We start from the raw sequence: 19,923 nt of genomic DNA, 5'->3' as shown, positions 1-19,923 counted from the left end.
CAAACTGCAGATCCCGCTTTGTCCTGTCAGCAGAGGTGGTGCTAGAGATCAAAACCGAGAAAATTTCTGTGTTTGTTGACAGTGGAGCTGGAGTCAGCATGGTTGATGCTGAGTTTGTGGAAACTCATGGTCTCACTTGCTGTGCTTTAGCTGAACCTATTTCCATCTTTGCCATTGACTCGGCGCCACTTGTACAGAAAGCATTTACTCAGATTGTACATAATGTAAGACTGTGGGTGGGGTCAGTATGGATGATACTCAGTTTGTGAAAACTCATGATCTTGCTGGCTGTACTTTGGCTGAACCTATTTCCATTTTCACCATCGACTCGGCGCCACTTGTACAGAAAGCATTTACTCAGATTGTACATAATGTAAGACTGTGGGTGGGGTCAGTATGGATGATACTCAGTTTGTGAAAACTCATGATCTTGCTTGCTGTACTTTGGCTGAACCTATTTCCATTTTCACCATCGACTCGGCGCCACTTGTACAGAAAGCATTTACTCAGATTGTACATAATGTAAAACTGAGGGTGGGGTCAGTTGATTGTGAAATAATCCCTTGCTATGTTCTGGACAATCTTCCCACACCGATTGTCTTGGGTATACCTTAATAATAATATAATAATAATTTCTATTTATATAGCGCCAACATATTCCGCAGCACTTTACAATTAAGTAGGGACATGTGCAGACAATATAAACAATACAATGTATCACATTTCAACAGTTACAGGAGGAGTGAGGGCCCTGTTCACAAGCTTACAATCTATATGGAAATGGGGGAACACAATACATAGAACATGGTCATCAGCCAGTATCTGTCTAAGGGCCGTTACCATGTGTTATTTGGTGGATGTGGAGACAGATGAATACGCAGAGGCAGGTTAAGAATAATATTTAGGAGGGAACAGGGGAGAGTTAGGTTGGTGAGTTGAGTTGGTAGGCTTGTCTAAGCAGATGTGTTTTTAAAGCACGTTTGAAGACATGGGGGCTGGCTATCAGTCGGATCGTTTAGGGTAGTGCATTCCAGAAAACTGGAATACCTTGGCTTGTTGTTATTATTATTATTATTTATTATTATAGCGCCATTTATTCCATGGCACTTTACATGTGAAGAAGGGGTATACATACAAGAACAATTACAATAATCTTGAACACAATGTGACAGCGATTGGTACAGGAGGAGCGGGGACCCTGCCCGTGAGGGCTCACAGTCTACAAGGGATGGGTGAGGATACAGTAGGTGAGGGTAGAGATGGTCGTGCAGCTGTATTGGTGGAGTGGTGATTACTGCAGGTTGTAAGCTTGTCGGAAGAGGTGGGTCTTCAGGCTCTTTTTGAAGGTTTCCACAGTCGACGAGAGTCTGATGTGTTGGGGTAGAGAGTTCCAGAGTACGGAGGAAGCACAGGAGAAATCTTGTATGCGATTGTGGGAGGAGGAGATAAGAGGGGAGTAGAGAAGGACATCTTGTGAGGATCGGAGGTTGCGTGCGGGTATGTAACGGGAGACTAGGTCAGAGATATATGGAGGAGACAGGTTGTGGATGGCTTTGTATGCCATGGTTAGGGTTTTGAACTTGAGTCTCTGGGCAATGGGGAGCCAGTGAAGAGATTGACAGAGAGGAGAGGCCGGGGAATAGCGGGGGGGCAGGTGGATTAGTCGTGCAGCAGAGTTTAGGATGGATTGGAGGGGTGCGAGAGTGTTGGAAGGGAGGCCACAGAGCAGGAGGTTGCAGTAGTCAAGGCGTGAGATGATGAGGGCGTGCACTAGTGTTTTTGCAGATTCATGGTTGAGGAATGTACGGATCTGGGAGATATTTTTGAGTTGGAGTCGGCAGGAAGTGGAAAGGGCTTGGATATGTGGTTTGAAGGAGAGTTCAGAGTCCAGGGTTACCCCAAGGCAGCGAGCTTGAGGGACTGGGGAGAGTGGACAGCCATTGACGTTGATAGATAGGTCAGTTGGGGGGGTTGAATGAGATGGCGGAAAGTTGATGAATTCTGTTTTGTCCATGTTAAGTTTTAGAAATCTAGCAGAGAAGAAGGATGAAATAGCAGACAGACATTGTGGGATTTTGGTTAGTAAGGAGGTGATATCAGGTCCAGAGAGGTAGATCTGTGTGTCATCAGCATAGAGGTGATAATGAAAGCCATGAGACTCTATGAGCTGTCCCAAGGTGTAGATGGAGAAGAGCAGGGGTCCTAGAACTGAACGTTGGCGGACACCAACAGGTAGGGGGCGAGATGAGGAGGTGGTGTGTGAGTGGGAGACACTGAATGTCCTGTCTGTTAGGTAAAAGGAGATCCAGCATAGGGCCTAGTCTGTGATACCGAGAGATGAGAGAGTTTGTAGTAAGAGGGAATGGTCCACTGTGTCGAAGGCTGATGACAGGTCTAGGAGGAGGAGGACAGAGTAGTGTCGCTTAGATTTGGTGGTTAGTAGGTCGTTGGTGACTTTGGTCAGTGCAGTTTCAGTAGAATGGTGCGGTCAGAAACCAGATTGTAGGCAGTCGAAGAGGGAGCAGGAGGAGAGGTGGGAGGACAGCTCATAATGGACGTGTTGTTCCAGTAGTTTTGAGGTATAGGGGAGAAGTGATATGGGGCGATAGCTAGACAGAGAGGATGGGTCAAGGGAGGGCTTTTTGACGATGGGTTTGATTGAGACATGTTTGAAGCATGAGGGGAAGACACCAGTTGTTAGTTACAGGTTGAAGAGGTGGGCTAGGGGTGGGATAAAGATAGTGGTAAGGTTTGGGATGAGGTGGGACGGGATTGGGTCAAGTTTGCAGGTGGTGAGGTGTGATTTTGAGAGTAAAGAGGAAATTTGATCTTCTGTAATGGTGGAGAAGGTGGTTTTGGAGGAGGAGGGTTGAGTAGGTGTGGGGGAGGGGCTGTGGGGGCTTTAGGCAAAAGCTTTGTCTGATGGTGTCAATCTTCTGCTTGAAGAATGAGGCAAAGTCTTCGGCTGAAATAAGAGGAGAGAGAGGAGGCATTGGGGGACGGAGGAGAGAATTGAAGGTGTTAAATGGTTGTTTGGGGTTGTGAGACAGGGAGGATATGAGAGATGCGAAGTATGTTTGTTTTGCAGCAGTGAGTGTGGACTTGAAGGTAGTGAGGGAATGTTTGAATGCGATGAAGTGTTCATTGGAGTGGGACCTTTTCCATCTACGCTCAGCAACCCTGGAGGCCCGTTGCAGTTCTTTAGTTAGGCTGGTGTGCCAGGGTTGTCTGTTGATTGTGCGAGGTTTGGTATGTGTAAGGGGGGCGACTGAATTAAGAGCTGCAGCTGTTGTGGTGTTGTATAAAGTGGCAGCAACATCTGCATCATGTAAGGAACTAATGTCTGTAAGAGGGAGAAGGGATTCAGAGAGTGAGTGTAGGTCAAGGTGTTTGAGATTTCTGCGAGGGTATGCAAGTTTGTGGAGTAGGGATTGTTGCCCTGGAGAGGAGAGGGTAGAGAATGTAAGTAGGTTGTGGTCAGAGAGAGGGAGAGGTGAGTTAGAGAGGTTAGATAGGTAACAGAGGCGGGTGAAGATGAGGTTCAGTGTGTCTGTCTTTGTGAGTGGCTGCGGAAGACCACTGGGTAAGACCGAAGGAGGAAGTGAGGGATAGAAGCTTAGAGGCAGCTGAGAGGGAAGTGTCAATGGGGATGTTAAAGTCGCCCATGAGGATAGTGGGGATGTCAATAGAGAGGAAATGAAGTAGCCAAGTGGTGAAGAGGTCAAGGAAAGTGGTGGTTGATCCTGGGGGGCGGTAGATGACAGCCAGTTGGAGGAGGAGTAGATGCGCACGCAGTGCACTTCAAAAGAGACAAGAGTAATTGAGGGTGGCAGTGGGATATTGGTGAAGGAGCAGTTATCTGAGAGGAGGAAACCTATTCCTCCTCCGTGCTTGCTGGTGGGGTGGTGGGTATGGGAGAGGTGGAATCCGCCGTACGAAAGTGCAGCAGGAGAGGCCGTGTCGGAGGGGGTGAGCTAGGTTTCAGTGATGCCGAGGAAGGAAAGCTTGTTAGTGATGAAGAGATCGTGAATGTAGGAAAGTTTGTTGCAGACAGAGCGAGCATTCCATAGAGCTCCTATTAGAGGGACTGGGGAAGCGGGGGCTGGGCGGATGGGTATAAGGTTAGAAGGGTTACGAGAGTTTGGGATAGATCGTGGGTAGGAGGTGGAAGTGACTGTGGGGATGTGGTGAGGAGGGCCGGGATGTGGAGAGATGTCGCCGGCAGTGAGGAGGAGCAGGAGAGGGCATGAGGTGGCTGTCTGTGTTTGGAGGCAAAGGATTGTATGTTGAGGAATAGCTCTGAGGAGGAGGTGAGATGGGTGGGGAGAATGGAGGGAGAGATGAAGAATTCGTTACCAGGTGTAGGGATTAGGGGTGGTTGGAAAAGGTGAAGGATTAAGGGGGTGTGAGTAAAAACAAACCCAACATTGTTTACTTGACTTAGTATCCAATTCCCTTCAGGTTCAATTCAGGGTTAATTCATGTTTCTCACACTTCAGCTAATGGACACAGACTAAAGTCTGACACAGACTCCTGGCCCCCAATATATTTGTAACAGAATGCTGTGAACTAGAGGGGAGTGGTCTGTGCCTTTCTTGATCAGCTGATTAAGGCTGAACCAGACGCTGGATACTCGAAGGCTAAGTAAATAAGGTCATAAAAGAAAGTGGGGGGTAGCTGGATTAACTTGAAGAATATACTATTAGTAAATAGGAGCAGAGAGGTATAGAGAAGTCTGCATGGAAGTCAAAATGGGAAAGTTGTTGTTAAACATAATCCGCTGGTGGATTGGCAAATCGGGGAGATTATTGAATGGGGAGATTACTGCCATGAGAACTGTTAAGAAATTTCCCTTGCTACCATCTCTACGGAAATTTTTCCTGCTTTTCTGTCTCGTTTTGAGGACGTCTTTTTCTGAGAGGGTGTCAGGATTTGCCTCATCGTGCTTATGACTGTCCTATTAACCTAACCCCCCCCCCCGAGCTAAACTACTGAAGTCCAGACTGTATAATCTTTCTGGCCTTGAGAGACAAGCCATGAAGGATTTCATTGCGGAGAGTCTGGAGAAGGGACATGTCAGACCCTCATCTTCGACCGTGGCGGCAGGGTTCTTCTTTGTGAAGAAAAAAGATGGCGCTCTACGTCCCTGTTTTGATTTCCGGGAATTAAATTAAATTACCTCTGTGATTCGTACCCTCTTCCTCTGATTCCTGATTTGTTCAGCCAGGTTATGGGAGCTAAGTTATTCTCCAAGTTGGATTTAAGGTGAGTCTACAACCTGGTTAGAATCAGAGAAGGGGACGAATGGAAAACAGCGATCAGTACCCCGGAAGGACATTTTGAGAGTCTGGTTATGCCTTTTGGTTTGACCAATGCACCTGCGGTATTCTAGCATTTCATAAATTATATTTTCCATCATTTGGTGTGGAGGTTTGTGGTGGTCTGTCTGGACGATATTTTGGTTTACTCACCTGATTTTGAGACACATAGGGGGCATGTTAAGCTGGTGCTCCAGGTATTAAGGGATAACAAACTTTATGCCAAACTAGAAAATTGTGTTTTTGCTGTTCAGGAGGTGTAGTTTTTGGGGTACTTGTTGTCATCTTTGGGTTTTCGGATGGATCCGGAGAAGATCCGTGCAGTCCTTGACTGGGAACGTCCCGAGAACTTGAAGGCTCTACAACGTTTTCTGGGCTTTACTAATTTTTATCGGAAATTCATCCAAAATTACTCTGTTATTGTGAACCCCCCTTACTGACATGACTAAGAAGGGGTCGGATTTTTCCAAATGGTCGAATGCTTCCCTCCAGGCTCTTTCTTCCTTAAAGAATTATTTTGCCACTGCACCTATACTCAGTCAACCTGATGTTTCTCAACCCTTTATTGTGGAGGTTGATTCGTCGGATGTCGGGGTTGGGGTTGTGTTGTCTCAGGGTTCGTCCCCTGGTAAATGGCATCCATGCGCCTTCTCTTCTAAAAAATTGTCTTCGGCTGAGAGAAATTGATGTTGGTAATAGGGAACTTTTGGCGATCAAATTGGCATTTGAGGAATGGCGACATTGGTTGCAGGGGGCTGTCCATCCTATTACTCTTATTACTGACTGTAACAACCTGTCATATCTCCAGTCAGCTAAATGTCTCAACCCTAGGCAAGCCAGATGGTCCCTGTTTTTTACTAGGTTCAATTGTGTTGTCACTTTTCATCCAGGTTTCAAAAATGTCAAGGCTGATGCTTGTCCCGGAGCTTCCCTGGTGATGGTGACCATGAGAACCCTGCCCCGATATTACAGAAAAGGGTAGTCATTTCGGCACTTTATCCTGAACTGGAGGGTGAGGTGTTGGAGGCACAGGGGGACGCCCCTGCCTCTTGCCCTTTAGGAAAGTTATTTGTACCATTTGATCTGCACCGCAAAGAAATGAAAGAACATCCTAACTCTGTGGTTGCTGGGTATCCAGGTGGTAAGGCAACCGCGGACCTCCTCTCTCGTCGTTTTTGGTGGTCGGGTTTGCATCAGGATGTGATTGAACATGTAGCTTCTTGTAGTATTTTTGCCCGTTCTAAGGTTTCGCATACCCATCCGTCTGGTACTGTTCTTCCGCTACCTATCCCTAGTAGGCCATGGACACACTTGTTCATGGATTTTATTACTGACCTACCTCTTTCTGCAAGCAAAACGGTGGTTTTGGTGGTAGTAGATAGGTTCAGTAAAATGGTTCACTTCGTCGCATTGCCTCCACTTCCAAATGCCAAGACACTTGCTAAGGTGTTCATAAAAGAGATTGTGAAGCTTCACGGGGTTCCCTCCAATATGGTGTTAGATCGGGGGACCCAGTTTGTTTCCAAGTTCTGGAAGGCATTCTGCTCTCGACTGGGGGTGCAGCTGTCCTTTTCCTTGGCCTTCCACCCTCTGTCAAATGGACAAACCGAGCGTGTCAATTAGAATTTGGAGACCTTCCTCAGGTGTTTTGTCTCCAGGAGGATTGGGCATCCTACTTACCGCTGGCAGAATTTGCCATTAATAATCATTGTCAAGAATCCACTGGCAGGTCACCGTTTTTCGGTACATACGGTTATCATCCACAGTTTGGTATCTTTAGTGGGGGAGGAGCTTCAGGAGTCCCTGAGGAGGAACGGTTTGCTTTGTCGCTTTCCTCGGTATGGCAGGGTATTCTGTGTAATTTAAAGATCATGGGAGACAAGTATAAACATATGGCTGACAGAAAACGCTTGCCAGGTCCAGACCTGAATGTGAATGACTTTGTGTGGTTGTCTACCAGGAATATAAGATTGAAAGTTCCTTCTTGAAAGCTGGGACCTAGGTTCATTGGTCCCTGTAAAATAACCGCCGTTATTAACCCAGCAGTGTTTCGTCTTGAACTTCCTCAGGCCCTTAAGGTCCACAACATGTTCCTCAGGTCCTTACTCAAAAAGTATGTGGTACCTCTTGAGCCCTCACCTCTACCACCGCCCCCAGTAATGGTTTATGGTAATCTGGAGTTCCAGATTTCGAGGATTGTAGATTCTCGTCTCCTACGTCGTTCTCTAGAATACTTGGTGCACTGGAAAGGCTATGGTCCAGAGGAGAGGATGTGGGTTTCAGCATCAGAGGTGAACGCTCCCAGATTGGTTCACTCCTTCCACACCTCTTTTCCTGAGAAACCCGGTCCTGAGTGTCCGGAGGCCACTCGTAGGGGGGGGGGGGAGAGGGTACTGTCACGGGTGTATCAGAGATGACAGACAGTCGCCCTGCAGTTAGTTGCAGGAGATCTCTACGTTTGACATAACAGACATCTCCTTAGATGAGATGCTGTCTCTAGGACCTAGCGGCTACCTCCCTCTGGTAATTAGCTCCCTGGCCTGGCTGTATATATACCTGGTGTGTCTGAGAGGGAGGTGCCGGCTATATTCATTTCTACTTGTGAAGGCTTAGCAAGAGCAGTACTTCGTCCTCTCTGGAGCTTGAGGCGGAGTTCGCATTTGTCTGGAGTCGTCTAAAGCTAAGCAATTTTCCCCCTGTTTGTCTGCCCTTGTTGTCTATAGAGTTTAGTGGAGATCGACTAGTGCTCATCTCCTCCCATCCCTAGCCGTAGCAATACGCCAGGGAAAGACAGGGCGAGGCACGCGTGCAGCGATTGCTGAAGAGGCCATATAGGGATAGTGGTTGAGACAGGGTGACACTAGACCAGACTAGGAGGTCTCCACTCCCCCCTTTCCCTAGTGTCTGGGCTCCCTTTTCTCTCTTTGTTGCACTAAGTCTTTCCCACACCTGGCATGACAACCTCATTGGAATCAGGGGCTCTTTTTTTGTACATTATGCTGATTTCAGATGAGGTAGAAAAAAACCTGCTGACAGATTCCCTTTAATATTAAACTTTTTATTTTTTTAATTTATATTATGACAATAAATTAATATTATTACTATTTTGTGCCAGTTGACTCCCTCCCCCCCCTCGTATTTGAGGTGGATTTAGCCAAATTCAAATCTCCTTCACCTCACTCACTGACACAGGATTGGAAACATGAAGAGGCAATCCTAGAAATCACCAGTAAGATTTTGCGGTGTTGTCTGGAAGGGTGAGTATTGCTGGGCATACTGGGACATTATGCAGAAATACCAAGGAATAATTAATCTGAATAAAGGCTGTATCACTCTGTCAGGTTCCTAATAAGGTGTTATTTCTCCATGGAGGAGTGGGAGTATTTAGAAAGACACAAGAATCACTAGAAGGACGTTATGATGGCGAAACCCCAGCCTCTTTCATCATCGGGTAAGAAAAGTCTTTAATTCAATGTCAGGGCTCATTCAGACGCCAGTTTTTCACAGATCTCGTACCTAGTGTAGTCTATGGAGTAGTTCACATGTCTGATTTCATTTTTTTTCTTTTCCAGACTATGTGGTCCGTGAAAAATCGCAGAGATATGTCTGATATTGATCCAAGTGTTGGATCAAAATTGGCAATGCAAGTCTATGGGTCTGTGAAAAAAATCAGACAGCACTTAGATGCCATCCAAGTGCTGCCTGTTTTTCACGGACTGCTTGATAGGAGAAAGTTGAGAAACTTTTTGTTTTATTTTGATGAAACGCTGAACAAAATCACTGATAATACTCTGACAGGTTTTCTTGTATGTCAATAAAAAAATGATATCTGAATGAGCTCTAAAGCAAAGAGCAGTTTTGAATACAGCCTTCATCTGATTACCACATTTAGATAGTGTATTCATTCATTCATTCATTCATTCATTCATTCACTGTGTGTTTCCTCTAGATGAATCCAGTAATGATAATACACCAGAGAGATGTCCCAGTCGCGAGGATTATAAGGTAGGAGGAAATGCAAACTGCTATCTTTATTCTGAAGATTGGCACCCACACTGATCTGAAATGCGATTTTCATTTCCTGTGTCGGCAATGTTTTGTTGAAGGCTGCATTCTAGAAATTAAAAGTGGATGGTAGCAGTGAAGTACTGAGAAGGTAGTCTGGAAAGAGCCCAATACTAAGCAAGCACCGTATTTTTCCCCTCCCCCATGACAGCACACCTTGAGAGGATCCGCCCCACCAAGGACAGGAAACCGTCTGAAATAAAAGGGCGGTACCTCTCCCTCGCTTCAGTTGGTTTCCTGTCCTTGATGGGGAACCTGTCTGGAAGAAAGAAGACTTACCTGGGGCTGTCCCGGTGTGGAAGAGCGGGCACTGGCCTGTGCACTGGGTTCAGTATCCCAGAAGCGCCGTCCGCAGCTTCCCCTGGGGTCTCTGCGCCGAGCGGGGCGCACGCGGTGAGGCAGGCTTTGTCCTCCCGGAGACCGCGGCGCCGTCCTCCCCCTGCATTGTGGAACGCTTCCGGGTGTGACGCGCCTGACGTCACGGCGCAGGGCACGCTGGGAGCGGCGCGCTGGGTGACGTCAGGAGGCGGCACCGATCCAAGATGGCGGCGCCCATCGGAGCGTCCCAGGCCGGTTTTTTATTTTTATTTTTTTTTTTTCAACGGAGCTCCGGCCTGAGGAAGGGGGAGGGCCCACAGACCGGAGGAGGCTGGATGGCCCTATATTTAAGGGGGGGGAGCTATCCTGGAAGCGTGGTGCGCTTCTGAGACATGGCTGATCCAGATAGCCAGGAGCAGCAGCAGCTTGCCCCCCCACCTCAGCAACAGAAAAAGCAGAGGGATGCATCGTATACAGACAGCCGCTCGAGTAATCGTAGTGGCAGCCGCAGGAGTAAGGCTTCGAGTGCCTCGGGACCATCCAGAATGGAATCATCGGTTCCGCGACAGCCTCCGAATCCGGTACCCGTTTGTGACCTCCGAGGGTGAGTGAGCTTCGTGAATGTCACTGGTTAATAACGGGAAGTCTCTTATGTGCTTCCTTTTTTTAGGAGCCTAAGAAGAGTAGTGCCAAGCAAAAGCATAGAATGTGTGCCCTTTGCCAAGCTTCTCTCTCAGTAGAGTGGCAGAAACCACTTTGCCAGGGCTGTGTGACCAAAACCATAGCTGAGAATTCCCGGGATTTTGCTGCAGATTTAAAGTCCATAGTACATGCAGAAGTTCAGGGATCCCTGAAAGGGTTCCTTAGAGGGAAGAAAAGGCCCCGTAGAGAGGTTTCCCCCGTCTCTGATTCCTCCCAGTCCGAGGAGCAGTGGGATTCATCGTCCTCTTCCTCATCGGGGGGCGGTAGACCCTGCTTCCCCATTGAGAATACAGACAAACTGGTTAGGGGCGCCACACGTGGGAGGCGGCGGCAGGTGGCCTAAAACCAGCGGTGGCTAGCACCTGTGTGGCGAGGTCCTTGATGGTGTGGCTCCAACAGCTGGAAGACCAGCTTAAAGATAAAAAGGTCTCCAGACAGGCAATACTTGCAGAGCTACCTCTAATACAAACAGCATCGGCCTTCCTGGCCGACTCTTCAGCTGACTCGGTCAGACTGTCAGCTAGGCAGCGGGACTATCCAATGCAGCCAGGCGGGCCTTGTGGCTCAAAGGTTGCCCAGGCGACCTACCTTCGAAACAGAAACTGTGCTCCCTCCCATGTGATGGTAGACTCCTGTTTGGCCAAAAGTTAGAAGACCTGTTGGAAAAAGCAGGCGATAAAACCAAAGGGTTCCCGGGATTTTCGGGGGAACCAAGAAGATTTAGTTTTCGGAGGAGAAAATTTAACCGGGGTCGTCCTCCGGGAGACAAAAAGAAATGGGAAGCCAAGTCCAAAAAAGAATCGGGCTACATGTTTGGAGGACCATCCTCGAGTTCGAAGAGATCCTCCCAATGACGCCAGGCTGGAAGTGGGTGGAAGGCTTTCCCACTTTCTTCCAGCTTGGGATGCGATAACAGCAAACCCCTGGATTCTGAAAATTATCAGTGGGGGCCTGAAGATCCGGTTCAGCCAGACCCCCTGGCGGACCTTTGTGGTTACCCCCCTACGAAAGGTCCAGGAAGAACAATTAGCCCTGGAAACAGAAGTGTTAGAGTTAGTAGGAAAGCAGGTCCTTCTCGAAGTACCAGCAACACAGAGAGGGAGGGGGTTCTATTCCCCACTATTCATGATAAAAAAAACAAACGGGTCCTTAAGGACCATCAACCTCAGGAGTCTGAACCAAGTAGTAGAAAACCAGACTTTCAAGATGGAGTCAGTAAGCTCGGCAGTGAAGCTCTTACATCGCAACTGCTTTATGGCTGTAATAGACTTGAAGGACGCATATTATCACGTCCCAATCCATCCGGAGTATCAGAAGTATCTGAGAGTAGCCCTGTTTATTCAGGGGAAGCTGAGGCGTTTTCAGTTTGCTGCCCTACCCTTTGGCCTCTCCATTGCCCCGAGAATATTTACGAAACTAATAGCAGAAGTGACAGCCTTCCTACGGATCAAGAATGTAGTGATCGTGCCATATTTAGACGACTTCTTGATAATAGGGAAAACAGAAGCCCACTGCTCCAGTCAGCTCCTAGTGGTCACGGAAGTGTTGCATCAGCTGGGGTGGTTAGTAAATTTCCAAAAATCAAGACTAACCCCCTCCAGGACTCGGACCTTTCTGGGTCTAATCCTAGACTCTCGTCGCCAAACCTGCTTCCTCCCAGAGGACAAAATCTGCAGGTTGATTGCATTAGTCTCGAAGGCCATTCAAGCTCCAGAGATGTCTCTGAGAGAGGCAATGTCCCTCCTGGGTTCTATGACGGCCTGTCTCCCAGCAGTAATGTGGGCCCAGGGGCATATGAGGTGGCTTCAGTGGGAGGTCCTGTCAGCACAGACGTCCTGCAACGGGCATTTAGAAGGCAGGCTCTCTCTCTCCCCACAAGTAGTAGATTCCCTTTCGTGGTGGACAGTCAGGGGAAATCTAACCGCAGGCGTTCAATGGTCCAGACCAGTAGATCGGGTAATTACGACCGACGCAAGCAGTTCCGGATGGGGGGGTCATCTGGCAGAACTCGCAATACAGGGTCACTGGGCTTACCACGAGGGGGGAGCATCCTCAAACTTAAAGGAGCTTTGGGCCGTAGAAAGATCCCTCAGGGGCTTCCTCCCTCACATCCAAAATCACCATGTCCAGGTCAGGTCTGACAACCGGACAGCAGTAGCCTATGTGAATCACCAAGGAGGGACAAGGTCACGCCCTCTGATGGTGGTGGCAGACAGGATCCTTGGTCTAGCAGAGCGAAACCTCCTATCCCTCAGCGCCCTTCACATAAAGGGGATAGAAAACGTGAAAGCAGATTTTCTAAGCCGCCATACCCTAAGACAGGGGGAGTGGGGGTTGAACCCGGAGGTCTTCCATCAGATTGTCCAGTTATGGGGGCAGCCAGACATAGACCTGTTCGCCACAAGGGCAAACAGAAAGGTGCAGAGATTTTGCTCCCTAAATCCGGCAGAAAATCCCCATGCCGTAGATGCCCTCCAGATTCCTTGGGGGTTCAGGAAGGCCTATGCCTTTCCGCCATTAGTGATGATTCCAGTAGTGGTGAGGAAGATCCGGGAGGAAGGCGCCAGGGTGATTTTGATAGCCCCTTTTTGGCCCAAGAGGCCTTGGTTCTCTCTGCTTCGGCTAATGTCAGATCCCTGGATTCTACCAGAGAGGCCGGACCTTCTCATGCAGGGACCAGTATTCCATGCCCAGGCCAGGGGGTTCCATCTTTCGGCATGGAATTTGAGAGGTCGCTATTGAGTAGCAAGGGGTTTTCACCAGGCTTAGTTTCTACTTTATTGGGGAGCAGAAAACCAATTACAACTAAGATTTATAGCAGGGTTTGGGGTAAATTCCTAGAGTTTATAGATATCCCGCTATTGAGCAAACCTCCGATCAGAGGGATCCTGGAATTTCTGCAAAAGGGGCGGGACCTGGGTCTAGCTACAGGGACCCTTAAGGTTCAAGTTTCAGCTTTGGGAGCACTCTACAATTGTAATCTGGCTGGGAATAGGTGGATCTCGAGGTTTATCAAGTCCTGTGCCAGAGCAGGACCGGTTAGATCCTTGGGTGTTCCTCCTTGGGACCTGAACTTAGTCTTGAACGCTCTTACTAGTGAACCATTTGAACCTCTACACAAGGTTTCTCCAAAAATTCTCACCCTTAAGACCATCCTCCTAGTGGCCTTAACGTCAGCCCGTAGGGTGGGTGATCTGCAGGCCCTTTCGGTTAATCCTCCTTACACACAAATCTTTGAGGATAGGGTCACCTTGCGGCCAGATCCAGCATACCTTCCCAAGGTGGTATCTAGATTTCACCGTAGTCAGGAGATTGTGCTACCCTCGTTCTGCAGCAATCCCAAGAACTCAGGGGAAGTCAGGTTCCATAACCTAGATGTTAGGAGGTCCCTGCTACAGTACATTCATATGACTAGTCTGTGGAGGAAAGACGGTTCTCTGTTCCTGGCCTTTCAAGGGTGTAGGAAAGGTCACAGGGTGTCCAAGGGTACCATCTCTAGGTGGCTCAGGGAGGCCATTTGCTTAGCCTATACGTCCACAGGGGTTCCAGCCCCGGACAATGTGAGGGCTCATTCCACCAGAGCCGTTGCAACCTCCTGGGCAGAGAGAGCAGACGTCTCGATCGAGCAGATATGTAGGGCTGCTACTTGGTCTACACCATCCACCTTCTTTAAGCACTATCGGTTGGATCTATCCTCTTCTGATCTCACCTTTGGGAGAAGGGTACTTCAGGCGGTGGTCCCTCCCTAGGGTGCTCATAAATTCTCCAAAATTCTCTCAAGGTGTGCTGTCATGGGGGAGGGGAAAACACCAAGGTTACTTACCGGTAGCCGGTTTTTCCTGAGCCCATGACAGCACCCGTAGTTTCCCCCCCTTATTTTTTCTATGTTTCTCACACCCTGGTGTGCACTGTTTGGGGTGGTGTGTATATGTATATTGTGGTGTTGGTTATGTGCCTAACCTGTTTAGGGAGGTCCTCTCAATGCTCTGTAAACAACTGAAGCGAGGGAGAGGTACCGCCCTTTTATTTCAGACGGTTTCCTGTCCTTGGTGGGGCGGATCCTCTCAAGGTGTGCTGTCATGGGCTCAGGAAAAACCTTCTACCGGTAAGTAACCTTGGTGTTTTTGGACTATAAGACACACTCCAACCACCCCTCAAATTTGGGGGGAAAATGGGAGTGCGTCTTATAGACCGAATGTAGCTTACCAGGAGGACACAGCAGCAGAGCTCGGGCGATACTGCGGGCCCTGGGTTAGGAGTTGGGTGTGTGCGGAGGTGCAGCAACGCTGCAGGGCTATGCTGCGAGCTCAGGCTTGTGCTCGGCGGTGCTCGACGCTGCGGGGTGGTGCTGCAAGTACCATCCCAGGCTGGTAGAAGGGGGTGTTCGGTGGTGCAGGGACTCCGCCGACATTTTGTGAAAGCCCAGAGCCCCCACACGGTTTCAATGCTGCTGTCTCCGGGAAAATGGCTGCTGGAGGTGGTGCTTATGCAGATTGAGATCTCGGGACCCTTCTAACCTCGCACTTCCGTCGCCGCCCCCTCTGTTAAGTTGTTGAATTTGGACTGTAAGACGGACCCTCATTTGACGCATTCAATTTTTTCCCCTATTTTCGTCCTGAAAATTTGGGGTGCATCTTATGGTCCAAAAAATTTCAAGAAAAAAATGTAACTGGAGTACCTCTATTACTAGGACTAAGGACTGATGAAGATTTCCATACCAATTGGCTATAGCTAATGGCTTTTGGTTCTGAATGACACAAGGTGGTAAGGGGGGACTCCTCAGTCTTTTTTTTTTTTTTGTGCAGAAACTTTTTTTTTTCCATCAGTACGTACAGTACAGGCCAAAAGTTTGGACACACCTTCTCATTTAAAGATTCTTCTGTATTTTCATGACTATGGAAATTGTACATTCACACTGAAGGCATCAAAACTATGAATTACCACATGTGGAATTATATACTTAACAATAAAGTGTGAAACAACTGAAAATATGTCTTATATTCTAGGTTCTTCAAAGTAGCCACCTTTTGCTTTGATGACTGCTTTGCACACTCTTGGCATTCTCTTGATGAGCTTCAAGAGGTAGTCATCGGAAATGGGGAGGACCGGGGAGCGGCGCCGCCAGTCTGGATACTTCTGCTGCGAGCAGCCGCTCATCTCCCGGCTACTCGCAGCGGAAGTACCCACAGAGGCAGCGCCGCCCCCCGGTCCTCACTAATAAGATTTGCTGATTGGTCGCCGCCGCCGCCTGCGACCAATCACTGATATTGCCGCCAAATTTAAACACCGCTCTTCTGATTGGTCGCGTTCGCCGGCCGCAACCAATCAGCGATATTGGTGCCAAATTTAAACACCGCTCAGCTGATTGCTCCCGGTCGGCCGCATACATATTCTAGAATACCCGATGCGTTAGAATCGGGCCACCATCTAGTAAATATATAATTAGAAAGTCAATATACATAAAAAATCAAGAACATGTTCATACTGGATAGTCACAGAAAGAATAAGAAAATCAATAAACCCAGTATGTCCAAATCCATTCAATGTTGCAGCCAGTAAATCAATGCATAAATTAAGAACATAATTGCATTGAATAACTGCAGCATCAAATAATGATAGAAATGTAAGGATTTATCATAATTCCCCTGTGTGATATTATTGGATACATATACAATTCGCTATAATCAGGATTACAATAAAAGGTATCCCTTAAATATAGATAACAGAGGAGCATTCACAATAAGTTACAGCTCACCTTCTCCCTCTCTGTGTATAATATCTGCACAGATCACAGAGAATGCATAGAGCTGTCTCCCACAGAAGTAGGCTATCGCCAGACTATTGTTATCTATGGCCCCATGTCATTGCTGTCCCCATATATGTACAATGGTTTTATTTTATTAAAATAGTATAATTAATACATTTCTTTAAATGTGTTGTTGCTGCTGAATAATTTTAATTTGGAATACATTTGTTTTTTCTAGGATGTAGGCCTGGTTATTGTTAAGATGGAAGAAACCGATGAAGAAGAGGAAGAAAATGAGAGAGATGATCAGTTCTATGAAGACGAAGATGCACCTATAGATTTCAGTAGATGTGAGTAATGGCCAAATATAGAAAGTCACATTTTACTTGTACCGATGCTCCACATTCAGTATAGACTTATACATAACGTATCTCCCCCAGTGGAGAAGTGAGGAGCCATTAGCATCATTTAAAATGAGATGCTCTTACTTATTAAAAGGGATCTGTCAGGAATTTTGATGCCAGTGGTCGCTGTTCCAAGTGTCCGCTGGGTGTTTCTTAACAGGTAATAATACCCTGTGTCCTCTTGGGTAGGATTAAAGGAGAGTTTACTGCAAAGAGCCCAGGAGATTTCACAGTTAGGAAACACCCAAGGAAGAATTAACTTTGTGGTCTTACTGATTAACATTTTTTTTTTTCGTCTTGCTCCTATTAAATCACCTACACAAGTATAGTTCAACTAGTTAGATGGTCACATACCTAGTGATTTTCTGGGGTTTAATCCTTTTAATCATGTTTCTAAGTATGCAGTTTGGCAAGTGACCCAAATGAGCTTTGAGCCATTGTGTTAACCCCTTCACGACATGTGACGTCCCAGGTATGATGCTAACTCAGAAGCTGCCTCTAACAGCAGCGAGCAGAGCTGAATTCCCTCCACTACTGTTAACCCCTTAAATTGCCACCGTCCATCTTTGACAGCGGCATTTAAAATCCATGATCCTTGGGCACACTGTTGCTAAAATGCCATGATATGGTGCTCCTGTGAAGACCAGACACATTGACTGGGCCTCATGGGAGAACTAGATATTTAATATGTACTGAAATACTCTTATATTGCAGTAAATAGTACAAGCAATCAGACATCACAGGTTCAAGTTATCTATGAAAACTAAATAGTGAAAAAAAATTAAACATAAAAATTAGAGTCCTTTTCCTTCATTAAAAAAAGAAATACAAATAATAAACATTTTGTTTCTCTACACCTGTAGAAGTCCAATTTATCAAAATATAAAATTAACCCGATCGGCAAACACCATAAGGAGAAAACAAATTGAAATGTCAGAATTTGCACTTTTTGACTTGTATGGCATCTATAATATAACCGGCCAAACATCCCTCTGTCTGAAGCCTCTATAGACTGTGCATGCGCGACGCGCAGTCTGGCTCCAGACAGAAGACCGCATGGAACCGTTACAGGTAAGAGTAGTGAATGGCGCCGGAGATCACGGTAAGCGTAGACACTAATCGCATACCACGATCTCCGGCGCCATACTTACATACTTACCTGACCGGGAGGAGCGTTGCCGCGGCACCTCTCTTCTGGCCGGAGACCGGGGGCGGAGTGAAGGCCTCGGAATCGGCGCATGCGCATAGCGCTATCCGGCGCCATTTTACTGAAGACACATTTACAGTGTGTCTACAGCAAAATGGCGCTGGACAGCGTGGTGCTCCGGCGCCGCACTCCTCCCCCCGACCTCCGGCAGAAGAGGACGCAGCAGCGCTGAAGCACAGGGAAGAATGGTGAGTATAAGTGTTTATTTTTTTGTATGTGTGCAGAGGAGTACCACATATACCAGGATTAGAGTGATGAGGGGTACCTCGCATACCAGGATTGGGGGATGATGGGTACCATGCATACCAGGATTGCGGGATGAGGGGTACCATGCATACCAGGATTGCGGGATGAGGGGTACCATGCATAACAGGATTGCGGTATGATGGGTACCATGCATACCAGGATTGGGGGATGAGGGGTACCATACATACCAGGATTGGGGAATGAGGGGTATCATGCATACCAAGATTGAGGGGTGAGGGGGGGTACCATGCATATCAGGAGTGAGGGGGGGATACCATGCATACTAGGATTGGGGGATGAGGGGTACCATGCATACTAGGATTGGGGGATGAGGGGTACCATGCATACCAGGATTGGGGGATGAGGGGTATCATGCATACCAGGATTGGGGGATGAGGGGTACCATGCATACCAGGATTGGGGGATGAGGGGTACCATGCATACCAGGATTGAGAGGTGAGGGGTACCATGCATACCAGGATTGGGGTTTGAGGGGTACCATGCATACCAGGATTGGGGGGTGAGGGGTACCATGCATACCAGGATTGGGGGGTGAGGGGTACCATGCATACCAGGATTGGTGGGTGAGGGGACCACGCATACCAGGATTGAGGGATCAGGGGACCACGCATACCAGGATTGGAGGTGAGTGAACCACGTATACCAGGATTGAGGGATGAGAGGTACCATACATAACAGGATTGGGGGAATGAGGGGTGCCATGCATAGCTGGATTGGGGATGAGGGGACCATGCATACCAGGATTGGTGGATGAGGGGTACCATGCATACCAGGATTGGGGGATGAGGGGTACCATGCATACCAGGAGTGAGGGGGGTGCCATGCATAGCTGGATTGGGGGATGAGGGGCCACGCATACCAGGATTGGGGGATGAGGGGTGCCATGCGTACCAGGATAGGGATGAGGCGTGCCATGCATACCAGGATACGGATGAGGGCAGCACATAACAGGATGGGGGAGCAGGATTGGCAAGCACAAATAACAAGCTGGGGGCAGCACAAATACCAGGATGGGGGACCATATACCAATAAAAATGCTCGCCACCCGGGCGTAGAACGGGTTCAATAGCTAGTCTTATAAACCCCCAAATGGTATGATTGAAAATGTTAGTTTGCTATGCAAAAATCCAGCCCCCAACATAGCTCCATTCATGTACAAATTAGTATATTACAAATAGTGAAAATAGTGGCAGAAATGGGAAAAAAAAATCATAGATTTCCAAATGTTTTTCACTACTTAAATAAACTAAGAAAACTATATCGCCGTAATTGTACAGACCCAAAAAAGAATTGCAAAACTGGTTTTGTTTTTGTTTTTTCACCACCCTTGGAATTTTTTTCACTAGTTTTTCTTGATTTGAGTTGTTTGCACGTTAATGACCGGGCCAATTTTTATAATTCTGACCACTGTCGCTTTATGAAGTAATATCTCTGGAATGCTTCAACGGATCCCCCTGATTCTGAGATTGTTTTTTTCGTGACATATTGTACTTCATGATAGTGGTAAAATTTATTTGATATCACTTGTGTTTATTTGTGACAAAAATTGGAAATTTGGCGAAAATTTAGCAATTTTCAAACTTTGAATTTTCATGCCCTTAAATCAGAGAGATATGTCACACAAAATAGTTAATAAATAACATTTCCCACATGTCTGCTTTACATCAGCACAATTTTGGAGCCAACATTTTTTTGTTAGGAATTTATAAGGGTTAAAAGTTGACCAGCGAGTTCTCATTTTTCCAACAAAATTTACAAAACCATTTTTTTTAGGGACCACATCACATTTGAAGTCACTTTGAGAGGTCTTTATGACAGAAAATACCCAAAAGTGACACCATTCTAAAAACTGCACCACTCAAGGTGCTCAAAACCACAGTCAAGAAGTTTATTAAC

The 19,923-nt window shown here is 47.3% G+C and overlaps 1 protein-coding gene across 6 annotated transcripts in view; it reads left to right on the top strand.

Moving 5' to 3' along the window:
* The window catches only part of LOC141273835 (uncharacterized), a 43,968-nt gene that overhangs the window by 10,070 nt on the left and 13,975 nt on the right, over nt 1-19,923 (top strand). For 2 of the 6 annotated variants that reach the window (XM_073686249.1, XM_073686250.1), the window contains 4 exons: nt 8,511-8,575; nt 8,660-8,769; nt 9,268-9,323; nt 16,388-16,499. In XM_073686249.1, coding sequence (XP_073542350.1) covers nt 8,736-8,769; nt 9,268-9,323; nt 16,388-16,499 — 202 coding nt within the window. In that variant the 5' untranslated portion in view covers nt 8,511-8,575; nt 8,660-8,735. Of the gene's footprint in view, nt 1-8,433; nt 8,576-8,659; nt 8,770-9,267; nt 9,324-16,387; nt 16,500-19,923 lie in introns of all 6 variants that reach the window. The other 4 variants (XM_073686247.1, XM_073686248.1, XM_073686251.1 and 1 more) reach the window with 3 other exon arrangements.

This window comes from Phyllobates terribilis, unplaced genomic scaffold (genome assembly GCF_046119375.1).
Source record: "Phyllobates terribilis strain yellow unplaced genomic scaffold, ASM4611937v1 Scaffold_5__5_contigs__length_657084704, whole genome shotgun sequence".
NCBI classification, from domain to species: domain Eukaryota; kingdom Metazoa; phylum Chordata; class Amphibia; order Anura; family Dendrobatidae; genus Phyllobates; species Phyllobates terribilis.
Note: the sequence above shows the minus strand (reverse complement) of the source record. Positions and strands in the feature narration are given on the sequence as shown.